The sequence below is a fragment of the Corapipo altera genome, unplaced genomic scaffold (genome assembly GCF_003945725.1).
Source record: "Corapipo altera isolate COAL_440 unplaced genomic scaffold, ASM394572v1 2b, whole genome shotgun sequence".
NCBI classification, from domain to species: domain Eukaryota; kingdom Metazoa; phylum Chordata; class Aves; order Passeriformes; family Pipridae; genus Corapipo; species Corapipo altera.
The window spans coordinates 1,564,598-1,576,581 of record NW_020884874.1 but is presented as its reverse complement, the minus strand read 5'-3'; the positions used below and the strand labels follow the sequence as shown (position 1 = coordinate 1,576,581).

At 45.0% G+C, this 11,984-nt stretch overlaps 1 protein-coding gene across 8 annotated transcripts in view; it reads left to right on the top strand.

The window, feature by feature from the left end:
• The first annotated feature begins 1,849 nt into the window (after positions 1–1,849).
• EPHA7 (EPH receptor A7) overlaps positions 1,850–11,984 on the top strand; it is a 163,779-nt gene continuing 153,644 nt past the window's right edge. For all 8 annotated transcript variants that reach the window (XM_027670123.1, XM_027670144.1, XM_027670117.1 and 5 more), the window contains exons 1-3: positions 1,850–2,160; positions 6,215–6,279; positions 10,557–11,226. In XM_027670123.1, the coding sequence (XP_027525924.1) occupies positions 2,064–2,160; positions 6,215–6,279; positions 10,557–11,226 (832 nt within the window). In that variant the 5' untranslated portion in view covers positions 1,850–2,063. The remainder of the gene's footprint in view (positions 2,161–6,214; positions 6,280–10,556; positions 11,227–11,984) is intronic.

The following is an 11,984-nucleotide window of genomic DNA, read 5'->3' as shown; positions in this document are numbered from 1 at the left end:
TCATGGTATCCAACATATCAACAGAGGATTCTGAAGGAAATGCAAAACCTGTCATATTCTAAGCCATATTAATTATTCAGCAAGTGTGAGGAATACAGCACATTTTTGAGGCTCTCTCCACACCATTCTCGAAAGTAATGAGGAGCCCACAGGGAAAGTGCTCAAAGCCCATAGTATAGTGGCTGTTTATCTGACAATGCTGAGCGTAGTATTGTTATTATTGTTGTTATATTATTATTATTATTATTAATAATAATAATTTTGCCTTATCTACCTATAAAGGTTCCATAAATACACCTCCCCCAGTTTAAATTTCCATTTCTGGCATAACATTTTCTATATCAGCATCCACATCTGCGCAAGGCTTGTTTCAGATTTCCGCATAATCTTGCCACAGAATTGCAATTACACCCCCCGCTCTTCACTGCTTTCGCCTGCTTCCAAGACGATAATCACTTATTCTGTTTACATCGCAATATCCACCCTCCGAAAGGACACGGCGATGCACTTTTAGCGGATCAGTAGAAAACCCGGTCCGTGCCGCTCGGCATCAGCCTCGGGCAGGTTGCGCGGGACAGAGCCGGAGGCAGGGGCCAGGAGGAGGGGTGCGCGGAGAGAGGAGTGCGGTCGGGGCCGGCGCCTCTCTCCGCGGAGGATGCGGGGCACCGGCGCGGCCCGGGAGAGGAGTGCTCCCGCCGAGGGTGCGTAAACACCGTGCCCCTTGCACTATCCTTCGCTCCGCAGCCTCGCTCGGGCAGCGGTAAGTTTTTGTGTCCGTCCCTCGGTTGTTTCACTCGTCGAAGGAGCGAGGGATGGGTTTGGAGACAGGAAAGCGAAAGGGAGGGGGCCCGATAGAACTCCAGGAAAAGCTCTCCCCGTCCCTGGTTGAACGCTGACAAAAGAGATTTGGCAAGTTCCTCTCTCCCTCCGGTTTTACTTTATTTTTTTTTCTCCCTCTCCTATTTAAATTGTCGCATTGTTGGAGGATTACACGCGCTTCAGGTTACACCCGACGGGGGGCGGAGGGGAAGCAGCCGCTCCTTCTCCTTCCCAAATAATAACTATATTGTCATTAACCTGCTCTTCGTATTTGGGGCAAATCAAAGACGCGGGGCTAAAAACCTCAATGAAACAGAGGGAAGGGAGCCCGAGTGATGCCAGCCTCGAGGAACCTGACTTTTGTTACGGAGATGCCTCGGGGCACCATCCCGCAGCTCCCGCCGAAGTTTCCCTTTCGGTGGCAGCAGCCCAGGTGCGCGCTCAGCCCGGCCACGGGCGGGCACCCCGCGGGGTCAGCGCCGGGACCCGCCGGCGGCGGCGGATCGGGGTCGGGGTCGGGCTGGGGCTGCGGCCGGGATCTCTCTCCCTTGCTACCCCGGCGGCTGCGGCTCGGGGAGAACACACGGAACCCTGGGACGCGGACGGCCGTCCCTCTGTCTGGGCGTCCGTCCCACTCGCTAGGAGGACAGTCCGGCCGGCGGCCTCCAGGCGTATGGGGCAGCCCGCGGGGCAGCCCCCCGAACCACCCGCGTTCGGCGCCCGCTCCCGGTGCGGCCCCTCCGTCCCGGCTGTGGGCACCGCGCGCTGCCCGCGGCTCCAGCGCCGGCGGACACCCGACACCGCCGCGCGCTCATTGGCCAGCCCCGCCGGCCCCGCCCCCCCGGCAACGACCACTCAGGCGCCGTCTCGGCCCGGCGGGCGCCGAGAGCCGCTGCTGTTTGGCCGACGGGGGCTGTCACTCACCGTGAGGGACGGGCCGCGCGGCCGCTGCGGTCCCGCCCCCTCGCCCTCATTGATATTATCGGCGCGCGGCGCGGGCGGCCGGGCTGCAGTCGGGGCTGGCGGGCGGCCGGCCCGGTGCGGGAGCCGGGGAGCGGCGCGGAGGCGGCGGAGAAGGAGGAGGAGGCGGCGACAAAAGAGAAAGGCAGCCTGGAGGGAGGGAGCGCCGAGCTACAGACTAGCACAGCAAATTCTCCACCGTCCTCTAGCACCCACGAAGCGGCGGCAGTGGCAGTTTCTAGAAATATAGAGCTAGAAATATAAAATCACCCCGCTCTTGCACCATGGCTTTCCAAAGTAGGCTCCCTTCTTGGATTATTTTGTGCTCCGTCTGGCTGTTCCACTTTGCACACACGGGGGAGGCACAGGCTGCAAAAGAAGGTAAGGTGATGCGGAAAACAAAAGTTTGGGTTTATTTATTGCTTTTGCCCACGAAGTCTGTGTGGTGGCTCAGCGCGGGACCTGCCTGCCCCTGTCAGCTACTTGTCAGCCCTCATTAAAGAAAAAAACCCTAAAGACTTTTTTTTTTTTTGGTTGAGATAGGATGGAGGAAAACCCTAGGCATTCTACTGGTGGGGGTGTGCGTGTGTATGTGTGAGAGACCGGGACAACTGCCTTTGCTCCCAGGAATGAGGCTTGGGAGGCATTCGCACGTGATGAAACGGCATGGGGCTGGGGAGAGCCCTCGGCCCGGGGATCCGTGCAGAGGTGCCTCGCTGTCCGCTGCCAGCCCTCATTCTCCCGAGGAGGTAGGTGGAGGGAGGGCGGGTTACCTCGGTGTTCCTCAGACAGGGGCCGAGGGCCGAGTTCTAGGGCTTAGGAACGTTTCGTGGAAGGCAAGGCACAGCACGGGGCTTCAGGCTGCGGGGCAGCTCCCCGCGGCTACCTCCCGGGGGCCCGCAGCGCTCCGGCCCCTGGGGCCAGGCACAGACCACGGGAAGGAGCATCGGGGGCAGTTTCGTACTTCCCGGCCATACAGGCTGGGCATGTATTTAGAGGATACCTACGGCCTGGCGTCGTGTGCGGTGTAACGTGTGTGCTCTCCCCCGGCGTTGGTGGAGAGAGAGAGGTTTAGGGATGGACGTCTTACATCGTTTGAGGATCACAACGGGGCTTCCCGGTTTCCATCGGTCCAACATTGGTATCTGTGTAAGGCGAACCCCGGACATTTGGTTCCCCCTCGCACAGAGGCAAACCAGGCAGTTTTTCAGACTGAGGGAGGTGTTGAAAATCAATTCACAAAGTCCATCTGGGATTCTGTTTTCTCACGCTGAGAAAATCCGAAATGATTTAAAGGAGCGCCCTGCTCCCGTTTGACAGCCGAAGGTCCGTCTCCATCTTCGGGGGAGCGAGGGGGGGGGACACACACACGACACGACATGACAGGGAAGGGAGAGTCAGAGCTTTTTCAGTCCCTCTGCATATGCATGCGTTTGTGGTTTTTCCCCCCCTTCAGCTGGATGCGTCAATATTTTTCATCAAGCCGCTGGCATGCAGTAAAATATCATTTTGAGCTTGTAACTGGAGCTTAAAAAAATGCCTCAATTAAAATGTCCTCTGCCCTTAAGAGAAGAAGTCGATGGCGAGATTAGAGAAAGAGAGAAGGGAGAGCCTTACCCTAGCAGCATTTCGAAAGTTTATTTAAAGGGGCTGTAAAGCACAGAGACCCTCACACGGGGAGTACTAGCGCCTGGATGTGGGGTAGGGAGCGGGAGAGGGGCCGGGCAGACGGACAGGGAGGAAGGCGGAGAGGTTGTGGGCTGCTGTCCCGCTCTGCCCTGCGGATTGCTCCGTGATCGGGGCTGTGCCGGTGCTTGCCGGCGGTAGTCTGCCCCGTTTTTAATAATACGTGTATGGATGGATATGTATGCATTTATGCCTAAGAGTGTGGGTCTATAATGACAGTACGTTCAGAGAAAATCACCTAGCCAAAGGAGGGTCAGGAGGGGGCGAGCGGCAGACAGGGATTGATAGCGACTACCTGCTGCAAGCGCAGAAAACTCCCACGGAAGAAAGAGCGAGCTTTTTTTTTAAAAAAGAAAAACAAGTAACTTTGCAGATTCACCACCGGCCCCGCCGAAGGGCCGGCGGCGGCAGCAGCCCCGCATGGTTACCCACCCCTGCCCGCTGGGTACGGAAGAGGGATAAGCACCGAAAAGTTTTGCGAGTTTCCTTTCTGTAGCTAAATACAAGCCGCGGTGAGATGCTGGAGAGGAGCGGGGCAGGGTCCGCCTGGCTCTCTAAGCTTAGGAGTGACCGCGTTACCTGCGGAGTTCTCTGCCCGCGGCCGGGACCCTCGGGGCGAGCGCAGGCAGAGGGGGCACTGCGGCCCGCTCCCCCTGGGAAGAGCGGGGGATGTATCCGAGTGCTCGGGGCTCCGTGCCGGGGCCACCGTCCCGGGCGCTTCCTCGCCGCGGCAGTGGCTGCCGGGCTGCAGGGGGTGTGACGGAGGTGGCCGCAGTACCGGCGCTCCGCTGCCGCTCAGCCCCACTCCTCGGCCCGGGGGCGCGGCCGCCTGAGCGCAGCCCCGCACAGTGCCCGGAGCGCGGCTGCGGCTCCCGCGGGGGCGAGAGTCTGCTGCCCCCCGCCGCGCGGGACCCCGCGAAGCCCGTTCCCGCGGCCGCGCCCCCGCGCTTCGCCCGCCGACTCCGGTCGCTCTCGGCCCGCAGCTCCCCCGCGGGGGCACCGCGCCGGAGGTTCCGGTTCACGGGAGGCTGCGGACCCCGTCCCCCCGCATCGCTTCCCCACGCTGCAGAACGAGCCATGACTGCCACAGGGCTCCCAGGGCAGGGAGCGGGGCAGCAGCCGCTGGCCTGGAGAGAGCTCTTGCCGGGTAACTTCGAGTGCCAGAAGGACAGAAGGAACGCCACGATTCCCTTGCAAGGGGTGTTTGCAGAGCAGGGGTCTGTGGTTTTGTGGTGTGTGGTGGTTTTTTTTTTGTTTTTTTTTTTTTTTGTTTTTTTTTTGTTTGGTTGGTTGGTTTCTTTGTTTGTTTGATTTTTGTTTCTTTGTTTTTCTTTTTTTTTTGTTTGTTTGTTTTTTAATTTGCTTCTTGTCTTTTCTTTCTGAGATGTACCCACCCGTTGCTACGTGATGGAGAATTACTGCCAAATAAAAAGTATAATGAATTGCAGCCATGGGGTGTTGTGCTGGTGCTGAAATGGTTAAATTTTTCATGGTACCATTTTTTTCAGGACGATTATAAATGTTCTTGTTTAACAAACCACCACATACAGCATCTGCTTTACTATAGAAAGTGTTACAAAATAAAGCCCCTTGAATCCGAGCTTAATGAAATAAGCAGGTAATCTTTCTAGAGGGAGACTATGAAACTTCTTTAATGAGTAGTTCCACTTCATTACTGAAATACAGGCCTGGAAGCTACCGTTTTGTATTCAGCTAGCATTCCATATATTACTATATGAACCTTTAAATACCTCTTTTTAGTCATCTCATCTTTTAAGTAATTCACTGACATGTTGTGTTAAATTATGCTAGGAGAAAGGGCCAAAGCCAGAATTATAGCTGTTTCAAAAGACCTGACAAAAGTTGCTTCAAGTTACAGCCTTAAATCAAACATTTATATATCACTCCTTAAATGTGTATGAAGTTATAAATAGCTTTATACCTAAAGATATATGGAATAGGTTCAAATTAGAAATGCTACTAAAGAGTTTATTAGGCTGTGATTAACCACTTTCGGAAGTGAGGTTACATTTAGCTGGAAATAATTGTGATATGACTAGAACTGATGTCTTTCTGTATAGAAATGTCATGGGGGTATAGTGGCATGAAGATTTTAGTAAGCCATTGCCATAAAGTGAATTAATCTGATTTGTGAATGTGAGGTGTGAGGTAACTGCAGAGTCTTTTATTTTCTGTATTCCTGGTTGTCGTTTGTTTACAGAATTACCACTCTATCATCTAAGTATTTTTTTACTTTGACACTCAAAAAAGATCATTGCTTTTTCAGTGTGACTCTCAATAAGGGACAGACCAGTCCTGTCTAAATCAGTTTGGAAGTGTTGAAATGTTGGTGTGTAACTGTTTTAAGCTGGTTGAAATAACCAGCATATGGGAAATGTCCTTCTTATGACAAAGGAGATGGAGAGAGCATGCATCTTAATGACTGATTAGTAACATTTTAGAGCGCTAAAAAATCCCCACTTTGTTATAAATAATGAAATTGTAAAGATAAATGTATATCTGCTTATATGTGGTTGCTACATAATCTTTTAATCATCTATTTACAAGTAAAGGTATAGTTGTGGTTGCAGATAATTTTTTAATAATATGAAGAAAAAATATTAATTTGTACAAAATTTGTATTCATTCTATCACTTCTTAAAATTCAGATTCTTTTCTTTAGTTTTATATTCCCACTTATTATATTCAATAAACTGTGGAATTTCCTTTTTTTCCCCCCTTTTTTTAGTAATATTGCTGGACTCTAAAGCACAACAGACAGAGTTGGAATGGATTTCCTCTCCTCCCAATGGGGTAAGTATTCCAAGCAAAAACTAAGTTTCTAGAGACAAGTAATTACTGTATCAGTTGAAAGACCTGCTTTAAACTACTCTCCCTCATACTTTTCTCAGTAACCATACCAAGTGTTTATGGCTTCTTCATTTTTAGAATGAAACCTTGGTTACAGTGTACAAATGTACAAGCTAATTAAAAGCAAGTGGCTCTTAAGAAACTCACCCGAATGTTTTTGGTACCCTTATGTTTTGTAGTATACTCCTTTGTACTGTACAAATGATTACATTATTTATGATACAATATTTTAAATCAATTTTTTCCTTCTTCCTTTAGAAACATCAGATTTGCTTCTGTGGGGAAACTTTCTAAAAATATGTTTTTCACTTTCTGTAAAATGGGTGATCGTAAGTTTGTTTGCTATGTTTTCTTTGTAATGGAATATCACAGGTTGAAGAGCTCTAGAATAAAACCATTTATATTACAGATGTGTTTGAAATGACATTCCAAACTTGAAACATCCCCAAGTCTTGAGGAGCTTGATATCTGGAACTAGGCACAAATTATGTGGTTAAGGCCACCTCCAGCTTGTTTACAAATTAATCTAAAGACATTATATGAAATATACCATTGTAAAATACACCATTTAAAAAAATGAGATGTTTAGGAACGTCAGTGTTATTTTCTTATTTATTATATATGTAAGTTGACAAATGCTGCTTTCAGTATGAATTAAAAATTGTAATGTTATAAAACCCCTTCTTCCTCCAGCCTTGAGGAAGAACATGTTCAGAAAGATATAATGGGTGTATTGTCCTACCTTAGCTCAGTCCTACATTAGCTCAGTCTGACAAATCATAAATTATATGAACAGTTCTTACTCATGGAAGCAGTCTTGCTGAATCTGTTGTGACTCCTTGCACAAGCAAGAATTTTGAGCATCAGTCCCTTAATCTTCAGTGCGTTAAAGCTGGGACCAGAAGAGCGTGAAGTGTGAGTGAGGATATAAAAGTGTAACAAATCCTTTAAATAAGAAGAATGAATATGTGAAAGTGTCTTTCTTTAAAAGCAAGATTGTAATATCAATACAAGCATAAACTGGAAACTAATCTAAGGACTTCAGAGAGAATGTAATGTGAGCTCAATGCATATGATGGCTAATAACCTCGGCATTAGCGATTTGCACTGATTGAAGCCTTTACCAGGGGTGTTTGAAAGATTAGCTTGGTGGCAGTTATATTAGGCTAAAGTGTAGATAATGAAAGACATGTCAACACATGTTACACATGTCAGCATATTGAAAGATGAATGTAGAGTCAAATTCAACAGATAGTAAAAACCAACTTCCAGAGGTAAAAGCCAATTTCAGTCAGGAATTAAAAGTGAATCAAAACTAGTGGCTGGATTTGTATGCGTGAAAATGTTCAGAAAAAGCTACCTGTAAATTACTGTAAAAGTATAATGTAAATAATGTAAATTTTAATTATTGAATTTTCTAGTATGCAATAAAGACTTCATGGGAATAAACACAGAAAATCTTCTTGAGAAACTTCTGCATCATCACAGTACGGAATATGTCAGACAGACACTCATTAAATTCCTTATTCAATTGCAAATGCTACATTTAACATTGTTAAGATAACTGAGAAGTTAAAATACCATAAATTGAAACTAGTAGAACAGGACACATTCAAATGGAATTGCATGTGTATCACCATATTTTGCAGCTGGACAAAGAAAAGTTGAGTTTTCTTGCTGTAAAAGCTGCGATAGAATTGATTGCTATAAGAAGACTTTAATGAAGTGTGAGCTCAGATGCCATAGGTGACAACATTCTGAAGTACTAATGTTTTGGGTTTTTTTTCCTGCAGAGAAAAAAATTAATTTAATGTATTAATGCTAGGGATAACAAAAAGTAGGACTTTTTGTGTGAATTTAGTTTTTTGTGCTGTTTTCCTTGACTGTAGCATAAGAATCTCTCTGATACTAGCTAGTCTCATGTAGTGGGATCTTGACTCTGAGAAAACTCACTTGTTTGTGAGTTTGGTAACTTGTGTTACCAAAAATAGGTTGACTTTGTAAAATGTATTTTCTTTGTTATTTGGTTTTGTTTGTTTGTTTGTTCCAGTTTATTTGTTGTTTTTTGGAGGGGACTGGGGTTTTGTTTTGGTCAAGGATTCCACATCAAAATCTGAGGAGACAGATTCTGTTGTGTGGTGCATTAAAGTTACTTTCACTTCAAAGATAGAATACATTGTCTAACTGAATATCTCATTGCAGAATCTCTCTTGGGAGGGAAGAATGCTTGCACAAAATAAAAAATAAAATAAACCCCCTAAACCAACCAACTTAAAGAAACCCAAAGCAAATAGTACTACTTGATATAAAATGGAAAATATGAAAATCAGTAAAGTTTTAGGCTTTATACCCTTTATGTCATCTTAGTGGGATTTTTTTTGTTGTGGTTTTTTGTTTGGTGGTTTGTTTTTGGGTTTTTTTTTTTGAGGGGGGGGTGCTTTTTATTATTGTGACATAACCAAAACCCTCTCAGTCCAGGGCCCCTTTTTTGTTTTTTCTTGTTTGTACTAGTCCTTACAGAGGTGGAAAAAATATTACTCATTCAGATCTAATAAATCTCTTATGAAGATAGACTTTCTTTTGTTCTGAGGTTAATACAGTTCCATGTGCAGTCCCTTCAGTTAACTTCATGAGCATTTAATAATGTATTTCAGTCATTTAATACCGTATGCATATATAATACCATATGTACCAAATCTATATTAACTGTAGGTCCTTGAAATGTGCTTTGATGTTTACAACTTCTGTGCATTTCAGCATCTGCAGCTGTGATATATTTTGTGGTGATAACTTCCAGCATCAAATCAGCCACATCTGCTTTTTCTTGGAACAGACAACAACATTAAAAGGATCTAATTTGCTGTCAAATAGGCTTGCAAAGTACTGTATACTGTATGGCTCCTGGTCTGGTAAACCGGTGCTTTCCACACTCGTTTTGTTGCCGGTGTAAGGAATGTCAGTGGATGTTCCATCCTGCAGAGGTGCTGAGTGTACTAGTCTCACAAAGCACTTAAGCACATGCTTACCATTAAGCTCATAAGTACTTTTACTGATCTTAAGCATGAGCTTAAGTGCATTATTGACACGGGGCCAGAGGGCCAAGTGCCATACAAAGAAATCATGGTTGCCTGTATCATGGGGTGAGGAAAGCTTGCCCCCCGTCCTCTAATTTACTGCAGCTGTGTTTTCTGCAGTCAATTAAATGCTACAAGAAATGTGAAAAAAGGTGAGAGACTGATATTGTTTTGGTTACACCTGGGCAGATCTGCCTGATTGATTTCAGAGGAAGGTTTGTCATTGCTGGAGATGGAAATTCCCACGCTACCAAAGGCTGTTAAAAGACTCCAGGGCTGTTACAGGCTTACCAGCACCTTACATAGTTGGTAACCCAGAGAGGGAAGATCAACAAGACCCAGGCTTTGAACCAGTGAACTTTCAGTCATAGGAGTTGTTTTTTATTCTGTATGTAATCTCATGGTTCATTTGAACTTACAACTAAATGAAGTTTGCTCCTCTTAACATGGGTGCAGCCACTGGACAAAATGTGAGATGAGAAGGAGCTGCCGCTTACCTCTTTGGTTTGTAAATAAAACAGAATGTGGCCTGAACAAAAAGGGGACAACCAAAATATTTTCTTGCTTTCAGATTTTTAATTCTGTAATTTTCTCTTGCCTTCTCTCCATGCCACTTTATTCACATAGGAGTGAGAATCATCTGACTCATGAGTTTCAGGACCCGATCCCATGCTTTCTATACAACTGCACTGAAAGTTTGACAAGTTTGATGTACTGTAACATTAGGCAATTTCAGTTTCTAAGATTTCACTGATTTTAGGTTTCTTTGAAAGAGAAGCTGCCTCTCTCCTTTCAGTCTCTGCTTACCCAAAACAATTGTGACCTTAACAAAATGTGTGTGAGCCCAGTGTGTAATCAGAACCTGATATGCTAAACAGCCTTTTCTAAGGGTCCCCCTTTGCAATTCTGTCCATGTTATGACAATGATTTTTAGAAGTTATTTGTATGTGGAAGAGACATGGAGGCAGAGAGAGCCTACTGCTGCATTAATATATATTTTCTTCATTTAGGTGCTTACGAGTATTTTTAAAAATACTCATTAAAAAGGAGGAAGACATGAGTTATATGAAGCTTTTTAAAATGCACAGTAGTTACATCTGGTGACATACTTCTTGTTGTGTTACTAACTGTTTGTTATCATTTTAGTGGGAAGAAATTAGTGGACTGGATGAAAACTACACTCCTATACGAACATACCAGGTATGCCAGGTGATGGAATCAAACCAAAACAACTGGCTTCGGACTAACTGGATTGCAAAAAGCAATGCACAAAGGATTTTTGTAGAACTGAAATTCACTCTGAGGGATTGTAACAGTCTTCCTGGAGTTCTGGGGACTTGTAAAGAAACTTTTAACTTGTATTATTATGAAACAGACTACGACACTGGCAGGAATATCCGAGAAAACCAATATGTAAAAATAGACACTATTGCAGCAGATGAAAGTTTTACCCAGGGTGATCTTGGGGAGAGAAAAATGAAACTTAACACAGAGGTGAGAGAAATTGGACCTTTGTCCAAAAAAGGATTCTATCTTGCGTTTCAGGATGTAGGGGCCTGCATTGCTTTGGTCTCTGTCAAAGTCTACTACAAGAAGTGCTGGTCCATCATTGAGAACTTAGCTATTTTTCCTGACACAGTGACTGGCTCAGAGTTTTCCTCTTTAGTAGAAGTGCGAGGAACTTGTGTCAGCAGTGCGGAGGAGGAGGCGGAGAACTCGCCGAAGATGCACTGTAGCGCGGAGGGAGAATGGTTAGTGCCTATTGGAAAATGTATCTGCAAAGCAGGATACCAGCAGAAAGGAGACACATGTGAACGTAAGTAAATACACAACTTGCTATAAATTATAGGTCATGTTCTACCGGCTTATTTTTATTTTTCTTTTTTCAAGAGAAATACATGGTCAACCTGCTTTTAAAGTTTTTGGATCGTCAATCTGTAAAGTTCACGCAGTTTTATTTAAAACAGTCAGCCAATCTGATTATGGAGATCAGTGGTTGCATACTGCATTTTTAAATTTAAGCAAAAAAAGTTGAATTGTGTGAAGTATGACTATAGGTTCAGGACTAACATTTTAAACTCGTTAAGGTGTTGTTTCTTGTACTGCTTGGTAAAACTGAGCAAGTCATACCTATCACAGAACATTGTATCAATAATGTCAGGTATGAATAGGTAAACACTTTTGTTCTTTCACATGATCTGTGACAGAATTATAAGGAAACTAAAATGGAAGTAGTAAAATTAGAACGGGGTGTGGTTAGTAATTGGAAGAATACACACGCAATAAAAACTGACTTAGAGATTTGCATGAAGTGTGTAAAAATTCAAAGACAAGATAGATCTTTCAAACAGAATTTCAAATTTTCAGAATAAAGTGTGGTTTCCTTTCTACAATATATTTGCATAAAACTAAACTTTTACTTTGCTGTAGGATCATGGTGATTATTTTAGAGTACTAGCAAATCAGAGACTACCGAATTGTACTTTCTAATTCAGACTAATTCAGTCAGCTGTGTTCTTAGAATGATATTGATCTTTAGCATTGCTGTCTCTGGGGCTACAGGCATAAGACACG